The sequence below is a fragment of the Kwoniella mangroviensis genome (genome assembly GCF_000507465.2).
Source record: "Kwoniella mangroviensis CBS 8507 chromosome 1 map unlocalized Ctg02, whole genome shotgun sequence".
Taxonomy (NCBI): Eukaryota; Fungi; Basidiomycota; class Tremellomycetes; order Tremellales; family Cryptococcaceae; genus Kwoniella; species Kwoniella mangrovensis.
Window position 1 is genome coordinate 2,133,124 of NW_027062534.1, and position 20,261 is coordinate 2,153,384.

At 44.5% G+C, this 20,261-nt stretch overlaps 9 protein-coding genes across 9 annotated transcripts; 2 read left to right on the forward strand and 7 right to left on the reverse strand.

The window, feature by feature from the left end:
• Positions 1 to 224: 224 nt before the first annotated feature.
• Positions 225 to 1,635, forward strand: I203_105902 (uncharacterized protein; the record flags this gene model as incomplete). The annotated part of the gene is made up of 6 exons (XM_019145052.1): positions 225 to 343; positions 419 to 459; positions 540 to 1,010; positions 1,176 to 1,314; positions 1,402 to 1,493; positions 1,598 to 1,635. The coding sequence occupies 6 exons, from the start codon at positions 225 to 227 to the stop codon at positions 1,633 to 1,635; spliced, it is 900 nt and encodes a 299-aa protein (XP_019006387.1).
• Positions 1,636 to 2,041: 406 nt separating this feature from the next.
• Positions 2,042 to 5,267, reverse strand: I203_105903 (uncharacterized protein; the record flags this gene model as incomplete). The annotated part of the gene is made up of 8 exons (XM_019145053.1): positions 2,042 to 3,263; positions 3,320 to 3,415; positions 3,482 to 3,552; positions 3,619 to 4,460; positions 4,527 to 4,680; positions 4,751 to 4,842; positions 4,900 to 5,035; positions 5,124 to 5,267. 8 exons carry the CDS (start codon positions 5,265 to 5,267, stop codon positions 2,042 to 2,044), a joined length of 2,757 nt encoding a protein of 918 aa, XP_019006388.1.
• An 859-nt stretch (positions 5,268 to 6,126) lies between these two features.
• On the reverse strand, positions 6,127 to 9,567 carry I203_105904 (uncharacterized protein; the record flags this gene model as incomplete). Its single annotated transcript, XM_019145054.1, has 12 exons — positions 6,127 to 6,595; positions 6,665 to 6,843; positions 6,920 to 7,096; positions 7,177 to 7,368; positions 7,474 to 7,639; positions 7,709 to 7,922; positions 8,016 to 8,094; positions 8,182 to 8,502; positions 8,599 to 8,844; positions 8,939 to 9,043; positions 9,175 to 9,311; positions 9,543 to 9,567. 12 exons carry the CDS (start codon positions 9,565 to 9,567, stop codon positions 6,127 to 6,129), a joined length of 2,310 nt encoding a protein of 769 aa, XP_019006389.1.
• Positions 9,568 to 9,949: 382 nt separating this feature from the next.
• On the reverse strand, positions 9,950 to 11,441 carry I203_105905 (uncharacterized protein; the record flags this gene model as incomplete). The annotated part of the gene is made up of 6 exons (XM_019145055.1): positions 9,950 to 10,314; positions 10,388 to 10,577; positions 10,663 to 10,757; positions 10,826 to 10,923; positions 10,995 to 11,155; positions 11,253 to 11,441. The coding sequence occupies 6 exons, from the start codon at positions 11,439 to 11,441 to the stop codon at positions 9,950 to 9,952; spliced, it is 1,098 nt and encodes a 365-aa protein (XP_019006390.1).
• Positions 11,442 to 11,871: 430 nt separating this feature from the next.
• Positions 11,872 to 12,699, forward strand: I203_105906 (uncharacterized protein; the record flags this gene model as incomplete). The annotated part of the gene is made up of 7 exons (XM_065517860.1): positions 11,872 to 11,874; positions 11,935 to 12,025; positions 12,124 to 12,201; positions 12,273 to 12,319; positions 12,380 to 12,426; positions 12,486 to 12,570; positions 12,628 to 12,699. 7 exons carry the CDS (start codon positions 11,872 to 11,874, stop codon positions 12,697 to 12,699), a joined length of 423 nt encoding a protein of 140 aa, XP_065373164.1.
• A 1,302-nt stretch (positions 12,700 to 14,001) lies between these two features.
• On the reverse strand, positions 14,002 to 14,885 carry I203_105907 (uncharacterized protein; the record flags this gene model as incomplete). The annotated part of the gene is made up of 6 exons (XM_065517861.1): positions 14,002 to 14,181; positions 14,326 to 14,450; positions 14,529 to 14,553; positions 14,611 to 14,624; positions 14,690 to 14,756; positions 14,850 to 14,885. 6 exons carry the CDS (start codon positions 14,883 to 14,885, stop codon positions 14,002 to 14,004), a joined length of 447 nt encoding a protein of 148 aa, XP_065373165.1.
• Positions 14,886 to 15,022: 137 nt separating this feature from the next.
• I203_105908 (uncharacterized protein) lies at positions 15,023 to 16,102 on the reverse strand (the record flags this gene model as incomplete). The annotated part of the gene is made up of 8 exons (XM_065517862.1): positions 15,023 to 15,109; positions 15,181 to 15,243; positions 15,307 to 15,326; positions 15,391 to 15,438; positions 15,495 to 15,533; positions 15,609 to 15,886; positions 15,955 to 16,009; positions 16,066 to 16,102. The coding sequence occupies 8 exons, from the start codon at positions 16,100 to 16,102 to the stop codon at positions 15,023 to 15,025; spliced, it is 627 nt and encodes a 208-aa protein (XP_065373166.1).
• A 61-nt stretch (positions 16,103 to 16,163) lies between these two features.
• I203_105909 (uncharacterized protein) lies at positions 16,164 to 16,427 on the reverse strand (the record flags this gene model as incomplete). Its single annotated transcript, XM_065517863.1, has 2 exons — positions 16,164 to 16,208; positions 16,272 to 16,427. 2 exons carry the CDS (start codon positions 16,425 to 16,427, stop codon positions 16,164 to 16,166), a joined length of 201 nt encoding a protein of 66 aa, XP_065373167.1.
• Positions 16,428 to 16,859: 432 nt separating this feature from the next.
• On the reverse strand, positions 16,860 to 19,687 carry I203_105910 (uncharacterized protein; the record flags this gene model as incomplete). The annotated part of the gene is made up of 12 exons (XM_065517864.1): positions 16,860 to 17,465; positions 17,640 to 17,653; positions 17,738 to 17,804; positions 17,923 to 18,189; positions 18,277 to 18,339; positions 18,412 to 18,431; positions 18,490 to 18,639; positions 18,731 to 19,008; positions 19,092 to 19,146; positions 19,210 to 19,363; positions 19,441 to 19,540; positions 19,650 to 19,687. 12 exons carry the CDS (start codon positions 19,685 to 19,687, stop codon positions 16,860 to 16,862), a joined length of 1,812 nt encoding a protein of 603 aa, XP_065373168.1.
• Positions 19,688 to 20,261: the final 574 nt, after the last annotated feature.

Genomic DNA, 20,261 nt, shown 5'->3' on the forward strand with positions numbered 1-20,261 from the left:
AGGCGTGCGGATATCGCCGTTGATCGGCCAATTCCGCTTTGATGGCATGGATCTTGTTCGAGATTACCAACGCAAATCAAACACATCAACGGTCAGATGAGTGATAGATGGATGGTCGTCATCAATCGCAGAGGGAGATTCATCTCTGTTAACGATAGCAGATCTGTAAAGTGACTCGCAAGTCACACGGGCGTATCACGAAGCACAAACTCGTATCAACCAACATGTTGATCGATCCACAAACCCTGCTCAATGTGCTGGAAAGAGCTGGGAAACCTGATCGATTAGGTGGATTGGTGAAAGAGGCTTTGGTATTGATAGAAACGGTGTTGAGCAAGCTAGGGTGAGTCGCTGTTATTGCGTTATTGATTGCTATACAAAATTCTTATATAGCTAAAATCATGATGTACATATGTAGAGAAGAATCCGTAGCTATGTCGTTTAACGGCGGTAAAGACTGTTAGTGACTAGTCTCCTGCGCCTTAACAATTTAAACATCAATACCAATGGCTCTGGTTGATACTCTGCTTGTCATATAGGTACTGTACTACTACACATTTATGCTGCTGTCCTATACGCCCGCCATACAAACGCATGCCAAGCTTCTCTCCTCCCTCAACCAGATGAATCCATCCAGATACCCTCGTCCTCGTCCTCGTCCTCGACTTCCCAACCTCCTTTGACCCCATCTTCATCATCTTCCGAACCCGTCGTTCCCCCTCCTCCTATAGATGACCAACCTTCATCATCATCAACACACGCAACACATCATCAACCTTCTGAATCCGAATCATCTCTTCCCTACCCCCCAATACGGAGTATTTACATAACTGCTCCCAACCCATTCCCGGAATTGGACGAATTCGTAATAGACTGTACGAAGAAATACAAATTGGATTTATACAGGTTCGGAGGAGGTATGAAATCAGCTTTGGAAGAATGGTTGAATAAAGGTGGGAAAGGGTGTAGGAGCGTTTTGGTAGGCACGAGGAAAGGTGATCCGAATGATAGTGAGTGTCGATGTTGGCCGTGATCTGATACGTTTCAAGGTACTTTGGAAAAATTGTACCAATTTTTCTTCAAGAGATCAAATTCGAGTTTTGATTGTTACATGTCAATATTCATCTCTGTGGGCTCTTGCTAATATCATAAGTGAACTTTTTCCTTCCCGACAGACGTAGATGTACTCGCACCCACCGATCCATCATGGCCTCAATTCCTAAGAGTCCACCCGATACTCCATTGGACATATTCCGACGTATGGGATTTCCTATTGGAGTTGAACGTGCCGTATTGTACATTGTACGATCAAGGGTGAGTCGGTCGGAGTCTATCTCTACCACGACCTAAAATGTTGATGTTGATGTTGATGTTGATTTTCGTTTTCAATATCACATTTAGGTATACATCTTTGGGATCGACTACCAACACTTCTCCTAATCCACTGTTGAAAAATCCTAATACCTCCAGTGGGTGGGATCCAGCTTATAAACGTGAGTACATATCTTTGATGTCATTTGTCATAAATCACCAAAGAGCAGACATCTCATCTTGAATTATTTGCTGACCTTTCTACTTTTGCTTGTACGTCATTCAGTGAAAGACGTCACTCAAGAACGTGCAGGAAGACATTGATTCACCTTACCTTGAACAAATAGAGTAGAGTAAGAAGATGATTCGAAATCTTGGCATAGTCAGTGATACCTAGCATAGAAAGCATAGTTGTATACCTTGAAGGATAGAATCCAGAATGTATATGAGGAATAGTCATCGATACACACCATATTGAAGTAGATGCATGTGCATGATACATAATATACTTTGATAACATATAACCAATATAAAAACACTAAGCTAAGCTAAGCTATAGCAATGCGATGCGATTTCTAATCAAATTTCCATCAGGATCAAAATGAAAGAAATGAAAAACAAGATTGTTGATCATTAAATCGAAACCGAAAAACCAAAAACACTTTATACCCTAAATACCAAGCACTCAACAAGCCCAAACAAAACAGAACAATATGATTACAATTCAACCTCATCTCGTCGAATCATCAAAGCTGGCTCTTCTGATATCCCCCTTGCCCAAACTCGTCGTAGGATCCAACAACGAGGTGGGTCTTTTCCCATCAAGACTTATCCTACCTTTCACATCATCGTTATCATTCTTATCTCCAGCTTGTAAGTGAGTATTGTTATTGCTGTTACTATTACTAGTTAAAGTCCTTCTCATTTCACTTGGACTATCTGGACTTTCTTTTCTATTTCCATCTAAAGTCAAATTATTCGCAGCTTCTATCAAAGCTTCATCTTGAGATGCAGTTGATGCTAATCTCTCTTTCGCATTCAATGGATTCCCATTACTACTATTATTACTTGCCGTTCCAACAGATGCTCTCCCACTTAATTTCGGGGTAGGTGTATCAGGGATATTATTAGCCATACCTATCGGTGGGAAATAATCCTGATTCAGAGTCTGCGATATACTCCCCTGTGATTGTTGATTACCATTGAGAATGGGGAAAGACTGAGTCGTAGGTGTGCCCAACACCGCACTTCCCTGATACTGATGTGGATGAGGAGATTGAGGGAATCTGATCGGTGCTCCAGGTGCGGAAAAGGGATTATAACCAAATGCGTTAGGTGAAGTCACAGGTATACCAGGTGAGAAAGGTCCAAAGTTATCGTTCGACATCCCACCAAATCCATGATGGATAGGTGGAGTTTCAGGATAGACAGGAGCGTTGAACACGAATCCAGGCATCGAGGGAGTCATGGGTGGTAGACCACGGGTTTGCAAAGGTGATAAGGGATTGTCGTTCTGCATGGGCGGGAAAGGTGGCATTGAGATAGGTCCGGGATGATGAAGTTGACGGAAATTAGGTGTATGTTGATGTTTGCCTGGAGTTTGATGATTTGGACCCGGTCCTGGTCCAGGCCGACCAGGTGTCTGATGCTGTAATGATGTGTTCAAGCTCCAAGGTAATTTCGTTGCAAGGGAGCTCTCCACGCTCTTTTGTGGCGTCGCAGCAGGTCCAGCAGAAGTATCTATAGGTGCCAAGACCTCAGCCGAGTCACAATTCGATCGTACCGGCGGTGTTGCGGAAATGGAAGGCTCATGCGACTGCGGAGGTGTCTGAGTATGAGCAAATCCTAGAGCTGAAGCATCTCGACCGGGGGATGGTCCATTAGAGTGAGAATGCTCGGTCATCGAGTCCCGTTCGAGATGAGCGCGTATACAATGACCTTGAATTTCCAATCTATACTTCGAAGTCAGCGGCAATTCTGTAGGTTCAGCATTTTCTGTTGAACTCACTCGTTGAACATCGTCACTGCTCTAGCTGCATCGCCTTCAGAAGCGAATAGAGCCGTACCGAAACCTCTAGGTCGGCCATGAGCATCGGTAGCGACGCTGAATAGTCCCGTCAGCATCAGACCGATTGTCAAAATCCTTCTCGTAAATGACGGTCTTACTCACTCCGCTCTAATGATCGTTCCTGCTGGTCGAAGCAAATCTTTCAAGTCTTGCCACTGTATAGACAAAGGTAACTATATATTCGATAGGGAAGACCACTTAGCCTAGATCTCATTCAAAGGGTTCAGTTGAATACTCACGTTAGAAACGAAGATCACCCTATCATGCAGAGTCTCTGGTGGGCCCAGACCCAGACCCTGATGTGCCAAACCCTCAAGTTGAGGTATGGGAGCGATCGGCACGCGGGGGATAACCGGTGGACTTGGACCTAAGCTTTCTGCACTGACGGACGAAGCGGACGGCGCAAGTCCTGGATTGGACGTTGTGGGCGAGACAATCGGTTTGATAGCTGCGAATGGTGGAGGGGGCAATGGGCCTAGAGTACCTGGTGGAGGAGCTCGATCTCCCTTAGCTGGCGAAGTGGTTTTACTGTGACTTGATGTTGGACGAGATGTAGGATTGGGGTTTGGCGAGGTACTTCTCGGTAAAGGTATAGTAGGATTAGGATCAGGTGAAGTATGCGTATTGGGTGTGGTACCTGCTGACAACGATCCTGCAAGAGGGGAAGCTACCAATGGTGGATAAGGTTGTCCACCATGATGACCATGACCGCCAGTATTCTGTACGCTGAGTGGAAGGGATAAAGAAGGGTATATAGATGAAGGTGATTGAGAAGATGGAATGGGTGAAGATCCACTTAATGTCATTGGAGGAGCGACCGGACTAGGTCCTAATCCCGGTACGAGCAATCCATGAGAGCCTGTATGACCCGGGAAAGGAGGGCGTCCTTGACCTGGTATCCAATTGGATTGCGGAGTTAGATGACCGGACATGGGGAAGGGAGGATGTCCACTCGAGTGATATGGGAATACTCCCGGACGATGAGGATGAGGTGCATGAGTCTGAGGTTCGTATTCGGGTGGTAAACGATCAGGTCGTACTTCGAGTGTACGTGTTTGCCAAGTGTATCCATTGTAGCGATCTGGAAGATGTGCAAGGGAATATCTGAACAGTGTATCAAGGTCATGATGGAGAAGCAGCGACTCACCTATCGCTCGAGCGGCATCTTCCCTACTTCCCATTAAGACAGTCCCATATCCCCTACTCCTGTTATCCGGTCCCAAGCTCACGTCTGCTCGTAACACTGTTCCAGCTTTTCTAAAGAGATCTTTCAAATCCTGCCAACGTACTCTATATGGTAGCTTCAATGAAAAAGTGCGAGTCAGCTAGGCAACGACATCTACAATGAACGAAATGTGTAGAGTAGCTTACATTGCCTACAAACAAGTTTACTCTCCCATCTACGCCCACAGCAGAAGGTAACAGATTCGTCATGAGCGGTGTAACAGATCTATTTATACTCGCTATTATGTTCACAGTCAGCAAGAGCACCACAAGCTTATGAATGGGTTTGGACTCACTTTCTGGAAACTCAGGTTGTACAGGTACAGGAGGCGGGGCATTAGCCATAGCAGCAGCTATAACTGCATCTATCTCTGCAGAAGTGGGAGTCCGAGAGGACGAACGGAGATGTTCTAGGTGTGCTGCGGGGTTCATCTATCATGTCAAACCGTACAAGACCGTTTTAGCACCGAAATAAACAGCAAGGGAGCATGTGCGGGATAGATGGATTTGGACAACTCACAATGGGTGATCTCCCTCTATCTGATCCATCCGCAGAACCATTATTACTTATACTCTTACTCTGTGAGGCTTCACCAACATCCAACATAGTTGCGATTGTGGTGATTGACGAAGGCGGTAGTGGTTCTGACGCAGAAGATGTCATGGTATGGTATGTATTGAATCACCGACCATAAAACCGGATGAGAGAGACAGAGGATGAAAGGGAAATGAAAGGATTCGTGTGCAAGTCTAGTCTAGTCTAGGCTATTTTACATAGATATAAAGTCAGCTCGGTCATGACAAAGGTGTGATACATGATGTACAAGTTCCTCTTTACACCGGTAGTAGTGTGGTTTACATTGGATACTGCGGATGAACAGTGCAAAGCTATGTCATGTCACTCACCTGAGTCTTCTATCTGTCAATTATAACAAAAAAGTATGTATTATCGTGTGGAGATGCGATAGTCGTGATCGTGATCTCTCGTTGCTTTCCAATGTAATGATAGTCCAAAGCTGAAATGAAAGCGGCGAAACTATGTTGAGTGTGAGGAGGATGACGCGATGTTATGTTTGCGTCTGCGTCTGCATTTGAATGATCAACGTTTGTCACCGTTATGAACCCAAGAATGAGGAAAGGAGTGGGGTAAAAGTATGATACGATTCCAATGAGCCCAAAGGTAATATCTAGGAGAGATGATATGAACAGAATAGAAACAACGTGAGATGGGAAGGATAGGATATCGATAGTAGATGGTAGATGGGATGGATATCTGTGTATACCCAGAGGTGGGATGATAGGATGATCAACCGGATACATCACTGCACTTCTAAACCTTAACGGACGCTAACCGGCGGGTTGATCACTGCATCACTTCATCACTTGCAATTGTGGCACAACTACTCACATATCATTCTATAAGCATCATCATTATCATGTCAGATATCAAAAGAGCATGGGCTATATACACCATATATATCTCCAATCACCCATACTCATGCGATGTATGTACAAACACCCATCTAGAACAGTCCCAACAAATCATCTTGAGCGCCACCACTCTGCTGCCCTTGTCCCTGCGATTGAACCGGACTAGTTACACCATTACCATCACCCAATCCTTGAGGAGGAGAACCCAATCCAGTCAATCCAGCAAACGCATCATGCGTAGTATTCGTATCTTGTCGATCATCTTGCAATCCCTGTATCCCACTAACGGTAGATTTCGGAGCGACCGGCTGAGTAGCCGGAGTGGTCATCGAAGCAGTAGAGAACAAGTCCATCAATTCGTCCAAGGGGTTAGTCGATTTAGCAACGTTCGATATCGTACTCGATGATATACCACCCTTACCCAACATTGACAATGACTGTGAACCACCAGCGGAAGATGGTTGCGGCTCGTCGTCTGCATCGAAATCTAAAAGGTTCTCTGCTTGTTGACCAGCTACGACGGTTTGTAACGCCTTTTCTCGAGCGTTCTCTTCCTCCGGTCTATTAAATCGTAGCATCAGTGACTATGCCCACAGATTGATGATCATCTGAGGTGAATGTGTAACTCACTCCAATGCTCGTCTTTGCATTTCCTCAGCACCTAACCTACCTTTACCAATGAACGTAGCAGCAGGTTTGTGGTAGACACTCGCCAAACTCGATACCTCAGCGAGGAGTTCTTCGAGTATGGCTGGTGCGACTGTAGTCTGAGGTAATGATATGGGTGGTCGGACGGCCAGTACGACGGACTATGATATTCACACAACAGTAGATCAGCATCACACTATTTCGATGAGCATTGAGGAACAGCGTAAAACCACCCACCTTAGCAGCAGCGGGATCTGACGAGAGTAACCTCCAATAGATATACGCTCTATCCCTTACATCCGCAGAATCACAATCCTTCGTAGCTGCTTGTAAGACCTTTTGAACGATCGTCTGACTTTCATCTGGTTTCTTCAAGAACAGCTTGACAATAGCAGTGAGGGTTTGTAGTTGCACCTTCGGATAAGATGGGTACAAGTCAGCTTCTTCTGATGTTACAAACACTGATCTGTCAATTAAGGTACGGATATACTCACGGGATAACTTTCTTCCTTGAACGATTCTAGGAAAGTTCCCAACAACTCATCTGCATTCTCGATTTTCTCGGCATATTCACCAATGATCCATATCAAAGAAGCTTTGGCTTCTGGCTCGTCGAGTTCTTCGAGGTTCGCGCATAACGTGGGAATTATACCTTCGTACGAGTGTGGGTATTTTCGGAATATATCCTGATAAGAGAAACGATATGTCAAAACCATCGATCGAATGTGTGGCAATGAAGAGAATGAGGGGATGACAAAACTCCATATACGAAACACAAATTGTAAACTCACCTTGATGACTATAACCGCTTCCTGTACCACGTAGCTCACTCTAGTCTCTATCAACTCCATCAAAACTCCCACACATCGTTCAGCAGCTTCATCAATCTTGATAGCCACTTGACCGACTGCTCTGACCGCTTTCCTCACAAAGTCAACATCGACTTCCGAGGCGTACCTAAGAGCGCGAACGATGATGTCAGCTTATCATACCTATATCGATAAAGATTGACAATCGACAACTAACTCCTTCAACTCGCCCAAAAGCGTATCAACATTCTTCTCACTAGCCAATCTAACCATTATATCCAATTTCTCAACTTTGACATAAGGTGGATCATTGTATTTACAGAAAAACACCCTCATCTCATTTGCTAATATACCAGGTCGTTTCTGGAGTAACAAGTTGATATTTCGCAAGGCGACCCATTGGACCTCAGGTGGTGAGGAGATGAGTGTAACTGTACGATCAAGAAAGAAAGTCAACACCGTTCACTGAAGAAGACGATAAACTGTACTGATATCGAGACAGAAGTAGGACTATTGGTACATACCCAATGGAGGAGCCATCTTTCTAGTGAGCGATTTGATCAGATCTTCTCGAGTGACTGCTTTCATATGTATCATTATTACCTATAATGGCAGAAGGTTGTGGTCAGCATTAGAGAATCCCTTTCACGGCATGAGACGAAAATTCGTTTGATGATTGACTACACTCACCTTAACAGCACCAAGAACCACCGCCGCGTTCACATGTTGGAACTGAGGCATCACCCTCTCGCAGATATGTTCCGACTCCTTTTCATCCAAAGCCTTATACCTCGCCAATGTATTCAAGATCGCTATTCTACCCCATTCGGAACATTCGTTGAGCGCTACCAGCAATTTAGTCAATGTAGGTGGATCGATGATGAATAGTTCTGGGTTGGGTTTAGATGATGGTGGAGGTGACGATCTTCCTGGTGAGGTGGGGGGAGTATCAGGGAGGTTGAGGGAGGCTTCATATATGTCTGCGAGGGCTGCTACAGCATTGGCTACGACCTGTAAAGTTCATCAAGCAGTGAGTCAGTCCATCAACAATCCAACACTTTCTTGATAATTGACTACACTGTATTATATTGGTACGTATTCACTCACCATAGGATTCCCATCTCCAATTAAATCCCTCAAAGTCTCAACAAACCCATACTCCACGCATAATTCCGGTTTCAGATCGAATACTTTGGCGACACACAGCGCAGCGGTCTTTCGGACATAGGGATTATCATCTTTCAGACATCTCGATAAAGGTGAGGCCAGGTAATCTAGGGTTTTTTCGGCACGGAGGATAGACATGGTTCGGATGGCCAATGCTCGAACAAGTGGGTTGGGATCGGCGGTGTCCTGTCAATTGGATCGGATTGAATCAAGTTATTCAACATCACTCAGCTCATCATTCTGGTAATGCATAAAGGTAAGTTGGGTCGGCTTAACTCACCTTGACAAATGTATTCACAGCCAGAATCACCAACTCAGGTTGTGTCTTAGCGTAATTCATGAGATATAGATAAACTAATTTCTTCTGTTCCAAATCGTCCGTTTGCTATTATCATTACAGCATCATCATTAGCAGGATATCATTGTATGATGTGATGAGGTAGATGAAGTGATCTCTATGATGATGTAGGATTTCGAGATACGGAGATGACAGAACACTATGATATACCAACTTACCATATTCTTCACGACATCCGGGAACAGTCCACTACAATCTTTACCTATTGTATGATTCGCAATGACCCTCTTGATAGCATCTGCTCGTTTTTCCCGATACTCCGAATTCAGCTGTTGACGAAGCTCGTAGTTCTCTCCTGCTCGTTCGAACGGAATACAGTGGATTCATGGGATTTGATGGAAGGTTGAAGTCAGTCGTAAGAGTTGGGTGATTGGGATGATAAATCATGAATGTCGAAGACGTGGATGGAAACAGGAGAGGAATGAAGATAGATGGATTCGGCAAATATGATACAAGGGAGTCGACAGATGTCTGATCAGCTTCTGTTTGACACTGCCTGGACGAACGAGAGAGATCCAACACATACCCTTCCGGGGAGGAGCCATAGCCATCTTGTCTGGTCAATTCTACTTTTAATTCTGACAATTAAGTGGGGTATACTGAGGGGGCAGACAGCAGCGTGATAGATGAAGAAGAGGTATATGGTGGTGGTCTGATGATATGTGGAAAAGTAGGTAACGAAGATGGTCAATACCATTTCACCTGTTGTCATTGTTCCATCTAACGAGTACGCGAATGGATGATGCGTCAATCAATCACCACCAACACTTCGACACGTGGCACTGCTCATCACCGCTCAGTAAGACTCCAGATTCTGGATGGCAATGACAATGACAGACCCTCAATCATATATGCATACATACACACTGATGTACAGACCCTTCTACAATCTACCATCAACCAAGATAAGACACATAGGAAAAGAAAAGGAAATCAAGAATCACTGGTAAATTTGGGTTTGGGTTTACGAAGCAAAACGGCATCATCATCCATTTCATCTTCCGTACTTTCATTTCCACTCTTACTCATAACATCTTCTGAATCAGAGTTGGATGATTTCTTGATCGCGAGATGTATTGTACCTTTCTCTCGATCTTCAACATGCTCCTTCTCTTTCTGTTTCGGTATACCAGGTTCAGATTCAGGTTGCCCTACTACTGCGGGTTCATGTTTGGCATCAGATGAATGTCCAGGTTCAGATATCTCCCGGAGAGTCTCCAACATCTTCTCCCTAGTATCTTCCGATAACCTGGTAACGTCATCCGCAGTGAGTCCAACAGTAGGTATAGGAGGCAAAACTATTTGCCAACAGAAAACAAACAATCAGTATGTCCACCTACACCAATGTGCCGAATTATAAACAAGACTTACCCCTGATCTTCAATTTGCCGTTCTCAAACCGGGTTCTCCCATCAAACAACCTGTGGTAGTTCTCTACCACTACAGGAACGATGGGCACTTGGGCTTGTACAGCCAAGTGGAAGGCACCTTTCTTGAAGGGGAGTAAGGCGGGTTCGGCTGAGGATGATCTTGTACCTTCGGGAAAGACCCATAACGATACCTGTGGAAGTACACCATATCAGCTTACCCAGTCCTCCTGTACGGACTACTGAGAGCAAACGAGCTCATGATGCAGAATCACTCACCCCCTTCTTCTTCATATCGTCTCCGGCGGCTTGCAGAGCAGCCATGGCGTCGACTCGATTAGATCGATTCACAAATACCGCTCCGGACAGTGACACTAGAATCCAAGATAGGAATATCAGCTGCCTGAATGGATATCCGGGTTGGAGCAGAAGATGAACCTACTAAACTGTCCTAAGCCAGGCGTATATTTCAATTCACGTTTAGCCATTATAGCTGCTCTTTTAGGGAATATCCTCCCTAGGTAAAGTATATCGAGGAAACTGTTTATTACTAGGATCAGCTGACTTGGTCTTGGTGGTCATACACCAGCTAAAGCTCATTTATAACGAACCTCTGATGATTCCCTACCAAGACTGCACTCTGTTCCTTCCCTCCTCTAGCAGTCAACAGCCCCGTCAAATGTTCTTCACCTTCTACATCGAATGTTATTCCCACGGCAGGTGAACAAGTGAGGTAGAATGACCGGGCAACGAGGTAATTGATGTTCAACCGCTACATGAACATTATCAGCATAAAGCACAGGTACACATCTTGCTTGATTGGGTATACCCAACCGCTGAGCGATAGTCGTCAGGTGGCAAAGACTCACTTGTCCAGTTACAGTAGCTAAAATACTGACCACCACACCCCACAGACTCAACGCCCCCAGCGTTGATACATACAATGTGAGATGGTAGTAGAATCTCGCTCGCTGGTATTTCCTAGATAATATACCCAGGGTCGATAATGCCAAAGTGGAGGCTAGAGCTATGGGTTTAAGCAGCCAGCCTAGTGCCATCGTGTCGAACAGACTGAGAGATGATCTGTCACGCTGTATATGTCTATAATGTATAGTCTATGTTCTATGGTATGATATCCGAGTGATGCTTGAAGGTAGTGGTGTGATTGATATGTGATGAACGTGTACAAGGCGAAAGAGATCAAGAGGAGGATGAAGCAACAACATGGGAGGGACATGGGGGAATTGAGATTGAGACAGACACTTAACTGTAACTGTCAGTTACCCGGTTTAGCCTATCCGGCGGATCATCGGCAATTATATTCATGTCACCCATTTAAGCGGCGGTATGACGTTGTCAGAGTCAGTGCCACCGAGCGATAACGACAACAACAGACAGCAGTCAGACCAAAGCAAGATGATTCATATAGCCTAAGCAGCAGAGAAAACAAGGACCACAGGTGTTTCAGTGATCGACAATCTTGCCAAAATGGTGAGCTCCTACCAACGCCTTCTTGTACGCCCACAACCTAATCTCTTGCACTCTTCCTAGTCCACCAGAACAGTCGATATACCCCAGGATGTCATTGCAGCCTTGAAGAAGTTCAGGTTCACGAATAGAAAAGGAACAGCTGCCATTTCAGGTGGGTAACAATGTGCTAAACTATCACGCAGGGTTACTGTTTGTGAAGGGTAGAAGATGGATCCTCGTGTACTGACGACCAATGCGATGAACGTCCAGTCAAAATCGTTAAAGCCAGTTTATCAATGGCGGTAGAGGAAGAATTCGAGGATCAGTCAATTGAAGAGATAGCTGAGGGTAAGTTCACAAGTTACACAGTAAAAAAATTCGAAAGATTAATCTCTGAGTTCCTGTCGTCTTGTACGCAGAATTACCAGAGAATCATCCTCGTTATGTGCTGCTTTCTCACGAATTGGTAAGTTCAAACCCATACGGATAACCAAGACCCAACTGACTGGTGCGCACTGTTACCTAGAAACATAAAGATGGACGTATATCGTATCCCTTGATATTAATCAATTGGTGAGTCAATTTAGCCTTTCATATACCCACGTATACTGACGTTTCAATGTGATGATTAGGGCACCAAGTGGAGCCCCTATGGAATTGATGACTCTTCATGCTAGTTCTCTAAACTACTTCCAGCAAGTGGCAGAGGTAGCCAAGGTAAGGCAGCTGCGATTGACCAGCGGAATGGAGCTGATGTACCGTACCTGGACGTAGGTTCTGGAAGTGAGAGATGGTGCGGAAGGATTGGATACTAAAGCCGTGGACGATAAGTTGCTTGCTAACTAAAATAATAAACCTGAGATTGTATGAAGTAAGTATGTATACAATTATCTGCTCGGTGAACCCAATTAGGGCTGGAAGGCCAATCACAAGATCACATGGAACCTCCAACGTGGAGAGACATCATCAAAATGCAGATCCATCAACGACGATGTTCGATAAAATGAGATACTAATTCAGATATAGCTATGCAACAGTTCACCTTGGACCTCTAAAGTACCAACTTATCCACCAACAATATCGAGATCACGACAGTCCAGTGTTACGGCTTTACTTATCATGGTTGACCCTTTCCTTCCGGTTCGAACTTCCTCTCCCCAACGTTCTTATTCCACCTGTCTCTCTTCCTCCTCCACCAGAGGATAATATCCAATTTCCCCCATTTCGTCTGCTTCTTCATCCATCTTCTGAACCTGCTTAGAAGTTGAGAAAGTCGGGTCAAGTGCAGGCTGTTTGATAGAAGTATCACGAATATATCTCCTACCTTTCCTACATCGATGATATATAATTCTAAGTTGACTTGAAGGTTTTTGCAAGTATCCTATGTAACGATATTAAATCACTATGATGTATACATGATCCTTCTTAATGCTTTTCAGGAACAGATCATCGAGATTATCATTCCTGTCGAGTCCAGTCTCTAACCTCGCTGATAGACGTTAGATAAGTTCAGGTTGGATGACATCCTATGATCTCCCGTTGAAATCTACTGTCTCGCCTCTGTCATATCCCATGAATGAATGTAAGATGCCGATAGGAGACCAGGTAAATCGAGCTCACCTCATCAAAACGTTGTTGATCTCGCGATGTATCGTCTTTGTTATTCGATAAAACTCTACTGGATATCGCCACATCGGCTGGCTTATGATTGATTGTAGAGGATATAAGAGTGTTATCGACATTATCAGATGGCATATTGCACTGCATGGATGAGTTTCAGGTGATTCGTAAAGCATGAAGCTGTGTTATGTGTATCTATTGTACAGGGCTTGGGGTATCTCACTAGGATAGTATGGATTGCAAGGACCGAGCACTAATGAAGAATGAAGGTGTGAACCTTCAAAAAGGGGGGATATAAAGTTTGCGCATCAAACATCAAAGATCCACCCTTTGGTGGTTGATCGAAATCTAGAAAGACCCAAGGGTGAGGATCTTTGTCAAATTGCATTGGCTGTACGGGGCCGACTAGGGATGTCTCTGTATACAAAACATACTGTACATCATGATAATTATATTACAGATCCGACCATCGTATTGTGTTTCACCAGAGAAATATTGTACACGGTAACAGGCATATAAAAGCGTCACCTACACGATACTATCTGTACCTGTTGAAGGAGCTCTGGGTGCGTATGACATAAAGCCGGGGGGAAGGGGTGCAAACATGGGATTACCTCCCATACCTCTCATTGGCCTTCCCATCGGCGTGTTTGCTGGTATATATGGGGGGAACTGTTCTCGAGGCATATAAGACGGCGGTGGTGAATCCTAAGCTCGAAACGTTCGGAAAATCCCTTTAAGCTTTTCAAGCAGTCTATCCCTTCTGGCTCTATTAATCGGTCTTTGCCACCATTGATATTTTAGTCGCTGGAAGCTCCTCGTCTTTTGAGTGCTATAAATATTTCGGCTAACAAGATTGAAAGCGAATTTGAAGAATCGCTTGAGGGTCGAATACGCAAAGATGAGGAAGAAGAATATACACAAGGGAACGGATATCTTCCAGAAGAATGAAGGTTTTTGATCGAGAACAGTGAAATCTTTGAATCCCCACGACCATGCAATGATCAGTGAACACAACCACATAATGGCAAATCGTAACCGGCTCGCGATTCAACTTTTTACCATAGAGAAATAGGAAGCCTACAGAGATCAGTTAGCCGATCATGTATAAGTTCTTCTGCACATCCACAAACTCACAATGAAAGTTAAAGCTTTCAAGTCACGCAATCTAAGATCTTAACACGACAAGTTCTGGTAAAGGGTATCGGACACTTACGAAGAAAGACAATAGTCACTATAGCCAATCGCTCCATTGAGTCGTTCGCTCGAGAGGATAATATATTCTGAAAGATCCGGGATATCAGCTTCCTTTTGAATACGGCAGAGATAACAATGTCCAAGCACCCTGTCGCTGGTAAAGAAACAATGAAACTTACAAAGCAGAAGATTTCCAAGCTTTTACACCTATCCATCAAATCCTGGAGATCCTCTACTGCTCTGCGTCTTCCTTACTCACTCTCTTGAAGGAAGCGGGCGGCATGCGAAAATATCACTCGTCGACGTTCTTCCTCTGGGTCGTCCTCAACCCCGAAGTGTTTGGTCAATTACTTCAATGAACTGTCTGTAGCTGGCGGAGATGCGAACCCAAGGTATGAAGATGAACGATGAGACGATTTCCCTCCTCTGCTCTTGTTGTCTGTCGATTGGGAGAACCCACATCAGATATAGATCACAATCCCTGAACGGACTATCGTATATCAGACTTACAGAGACAGGGTGCCTCGCTTCATCTTCCCAGCTTCTCACTATTTCAGCGATATCTTTCACAGTCTGATGCAATCAAGCATCAGTCAACGCTTAATCGGTCAGTATGTTTGTACGGTACGAGCTTACATTCGCAGCACGTCTGACAGCTACAAGCCATGAAAGTCAGACTCGATATGTAATGTAATAATTATTCACAGCATCTGCACTGACCATTTTGTATGAAACTCAATCCCAGTAATTCTGCATTACTTTCCTCACCTATATTATTATGATATCCTTTGGCAGTGGACCTTCGGTCATCTCAGTGGCAGGACAAACATAACTCTGGGCTGTGATCGTGACTAAGACGTTGACTGAGCTTATAGTATACCTCATCAGCGATGTATGCTTCCATGTGAGGTGCACGATAAGAGACTGACTAAAAGTACCTGAAGGAATCAAATAAATACTGATAAACCCGGTTTTGATCAAATAATCCACGTCTGCATGCTCCAATTTCAGTCTACTGGCTTTTGAATCTTCTGGTAGCTCAATCCTTCTGTACGCAGGATGAACTTGGGCCTGGAGGACCATATCCCGGATCGAATTTGGCGTTCCATATACTGGAAAATGGATGGAAGTGGAAGATGGAGTGCTCTCGAAGTGAGGAGATTGGTCTTCTGGTCCAGATTCCCAAGGATGTTGCATCAATTCATCATACGGTAGACTCCAAAGAGAGAACACAGAGATTAGGTCTATGTAATAGCATTTCAAAGCAAGACATTCATAACTCACCCCCATAATTCCGTTATACCCGCTATCAAGTTTCTAGCTCTACCGTACACTCGGACTGTACAGTATGTCTCAGTCTACAGAGACAAACTGGGGATGCATGATGACGCTCACTCCATGTACAGTCACCATCACTTCGCTCTCGCATCATATTTCTCAGCTTTTCAAGAAGCCGAGGGACTTCAACGGACCCGGATGGGAACATCAATTCTTCAAAAAGCCTCTTTCGTAGACGGCGGGCGAGTAAAGTTCTGCGCCTATGGAGAGAAATATCTTTTTAAGCCATATCAATCTTATTTGAATATCCGTCCACGACGTACCTTGACTATGACAATTCGACCTGCAAAATCCGGTGGCGAAGTCATCTCGCGGAAAAAGGCAAAACTAGAATGATCATCTCTGTGCGCGAAATCTCCATCTGGTGAGGTGAAGGGGGGGAGGGGGCGGGGCAGTGTATCGGTAGGGGAAGAAGACATGCTGAGTGGATCAACAATCCTGTGGTGTGCTTGATTGGCAATTAAAGTCCATGATGATATGAGCATCGTCGTAAACATGTACTGTTTTTATATATCTTCTGACTAGGTTGGCACAGCAAGATCACCGCGTGTATTGCTCATGTTCGAATCACCATCAGATACGGTGATACTCACAGAGCCTGTCCTTTGAAACCGATCCCTTCAGGAGATCTCATGGCTATGGCAGAGAATCTCAATGCAACCACTTCTCACCCCTCACTGAGATGAGATGAGATAGGATAGAATGGGTGTTTACTAATCTAAAATATGTTGCCACTACCATGATTACCTGTTCTTTCACGATTATACCATGGTTCCTGATGTCTTCTATCTGCACCAAGCACGGTGCATGAACACGAACACGTACAAATACAATGTTCCATCCTTTATAACCTAACGTCTGGCTCTTTTCGATCTAGGAATCTTCCTGCCAGATGATGGGATCGGCATTTCTGGCAACGGTATCGGCATTCCTGACCATGGGATAGGCATTCCTGACCATGGATTCGGCATGTCAGACACTGGCACAGGTTGAAACTGACTCCAAGCAGGTACCGTTCCGTCCGTTCCCAGTGCGATAGGTGACAGATCAGGCAGAGGGCGAAGAGGTTGACCGAGCGGGATAGCAAGTGGAGGTGGAGGTGGACCAGGTGGTGGTGACCACTGTACTTGTCCAAATGATGATCCAGATGGTGGTAGATATCGTACCGGTCCGGGTGGCAGTGAGTCTTGAAATTGTCGTAAAGATCTTGAATAGACTTTTTGTTCCCTCTCAACTTTCCTCTTGATCTTTTCCTGCCACCACCATTTCATCAAACTCTCGAAAACCCTCTGAGACCTCGCCCGTCTAAATCCCTTGATCAAGAAGTGAAAGATAAATCTTAAAAATCGTTTGAGATTGGAATATGCGAATATGAAGAAGAACACGAACGAAAGTGGGACGGAAATCTTCCAGAAATATACAGGGGTTTGGCTGAGGACGCTAAAGTCGGTGAAACCCTATTGAAATGTAAGGTAAGATATGTAAGTGACTGTATACTCGTTGAAGTGTTGTTACGCTTGAAGAGTTTACTTTCCATTGAAAAGTATGAAGCCTTACATCGGGTCATTTTCGCTGTCAGCAATTCTTGTATACTTGTACAATTTTTATACTGTACGCTTACTGCCACTCACCATGAATGTCAGCGCTGCTCGTGAAAAGGTTTATCAGCAAACATCGTTTATGTATTGAGATGAGATGTAATATGTCGCACGATCACATTGCAACTCACGAAGGAAGACTATTGTCACTATCGCCAATCTCTCCATCGAATCGTTTGCTCGGGACGACAACATGTTCTGACAGAAGAGATCAGTTTTGTTTTTATATATCTCGATATAGAACACTAGAGTAGAGCTAAGAACGATGTGGAGAACAAGCGAAGTGCGACAGAATGTGTAAAGAGCATATACTCACCAGACAGAAGGTCTCCAGGCGAATCCCCCTCTCTATCAATCTCTGCAATTCGTTCAAAACCCTGTGCAGTGCTTTTTGACTTTGTTCAATCATAACAACAGCCCGGGCAGCCACATCGATATCAATGACCTCCGATACTTGTCCTGAAACATCCTTCTCTCTGTAGTATTTCAGGAGCATTTCGTGAACAGGTTGTAGATCTTGTAATTCATCTTGACATGTGATGAGGTGATTGATCAGACGATGTATCTCTGCTGTTCTTGTAGTCTGGAAAATATAAAAAAAAGTTAAAAGTTATCTTGAAACCCGCAACACCACCTGATGCGTCTCAAAAACATCAGAGAAACCACTCACAGAGTAGTGATACTTTGCGTTGTTCTCCCAGACTTTCAGCAGCGCCGCGATATCTCGTACGGTCTATTCCACGTGCAGCTGATCCTCAGTGCATGCACTCTGTATGTCGCAACGGACATAATGAAAGGTGCTCACGTTTGAAGCGTGTCCAATAGCTTCGTTACACAACAATCAGCATGTTCAACGAATACCGTCTTATAAAGTTCCACTTACACCTATGTAAAAGACTTGCTCCAAGTAACTCGGAATTGACGAGTATATCAATCTGACCGGGAACATTCGGTTGGGAATAAGCAGCATACTCTGTCATGCGTGTTGCTGGATCCATATAGCTTTCAGGTGTAACAGTTATGACGATATTCACTACCATACTCAAAAGTCAGATATGAAAATTAGCTTGGTTCCGGAATCTGAATGTGTGTGTTGAGAGTCGTCAAGAGCTATATGTACATACATGAAGGAATGACGAATACACTGATAGATCCCTTTTTGATCATCTCGTCTACTTCTGTATCTGCCAAAGCCAATTTACTAGCTTCCGATCTCTTAGGAATAGTTGTCTCGTCGTAGTCTATGTTGAATTTCGCCTCCATCACCGCCTGCCTTATCGAAGTGAGGGTACCGTATACTGGAAACTGCATTGATACATAGGTAGGGTGAATGAATGATTCAGGACGATGATGTCGGTGTTGAGAGTAGAGGAGATGATGGAATATTGTGTTAGGTGGAAGACTTCGCAAGGCCAGATCAAGTATATGTCAGCCTTTATTATTTTTATATTAGGCCAGGTGCAGTAGATCAATCCGATAACTCACCCACAAACTCCTGTTATACCCTCTATCAAGCTCCGATCCATCCCATAGATCCGGACTGCCCAGAGGATGGAGAGTCTGTCGTTGGAGCTTGCGCATATGTATGAGTAAGAGCACTCACTCCAGATACTATCTTCTTTCTTTCTCCCCTCCATCATCTCCTTAATCTTATATACGAAAATGAGAATCTCATTGGAAGAAGGAAGAGACATCATCTCCTTTATTTTCGGTCCAAGTGGTCCAGGTTCGACATCGGACCGAGAATATACCCTTGCCTGTAAGCATTCCCAGCTAGATCAGCGCAGTCACGTTCACTGCACTAACGTGTATTCAATTGATAGAATCTACCTACTTTCGCAATTCTATATCCATGGGGAAAATTCGACATGGATTCTTCACCATCTTCTTCTTCTTCTGGGGGAATTTCCAGATGATCAAGACCGGTTTCCAACCTGTTTGCCGTATGGTGTAATAGCTCATATGGAAAGGGATCCTGAAAAGTCCCTTTAGTCTCATCCTACCCAGAGTCGGGTCTGGGTCATCTTGTTTGCTAGGACTCACCGGTCGAATGACAGACATGGGAGTACCGTATCTGTCATTGGGAGTATCAGAGCTGGATGCACTTGATCGATGACTTCGATCGCTCTCGCTATCAGTGGTCATCTCTACTCGATATCTGTGTTCTGGTAATCCGAATAGATAGGTCAGAGGTTAGGCCTGATGTGGTCAGAAGCAGTATTTTGCACCAGAATCAGAAACTAGATATAGATACCCTGTTCTTGATACGGTATCAATGTCCTGTGCGGACAGCATCGTGCTCGGACATGATCCCATCTGTGCCCGGTCATCGCTTGTTGGGCTCCCAGTAGTTGTTTGTGTTCGTGTTCGATGATGTAGCTTCGTCCTCGTCATTCTTTTATCTGGTACAGGGTGGGGCAGAGCGGATTTGGGTTTCAACTCATCAATGCTTCTTCTGCTTGACCTCAACTCACACACCGTGGGAGAGTTGACGCGTTGACGCACGGATGATTTAGTACCCGGCCAGTCCACTCATCACCCACTCATCCATCCATCAGAGAGGAACAATATCAACCTCGCTCTTCTCATCTCTCATCTTACACCACATCATCTCGCATCTCTCAACTTTGATACAATACTCAAGTAGAGAGCATG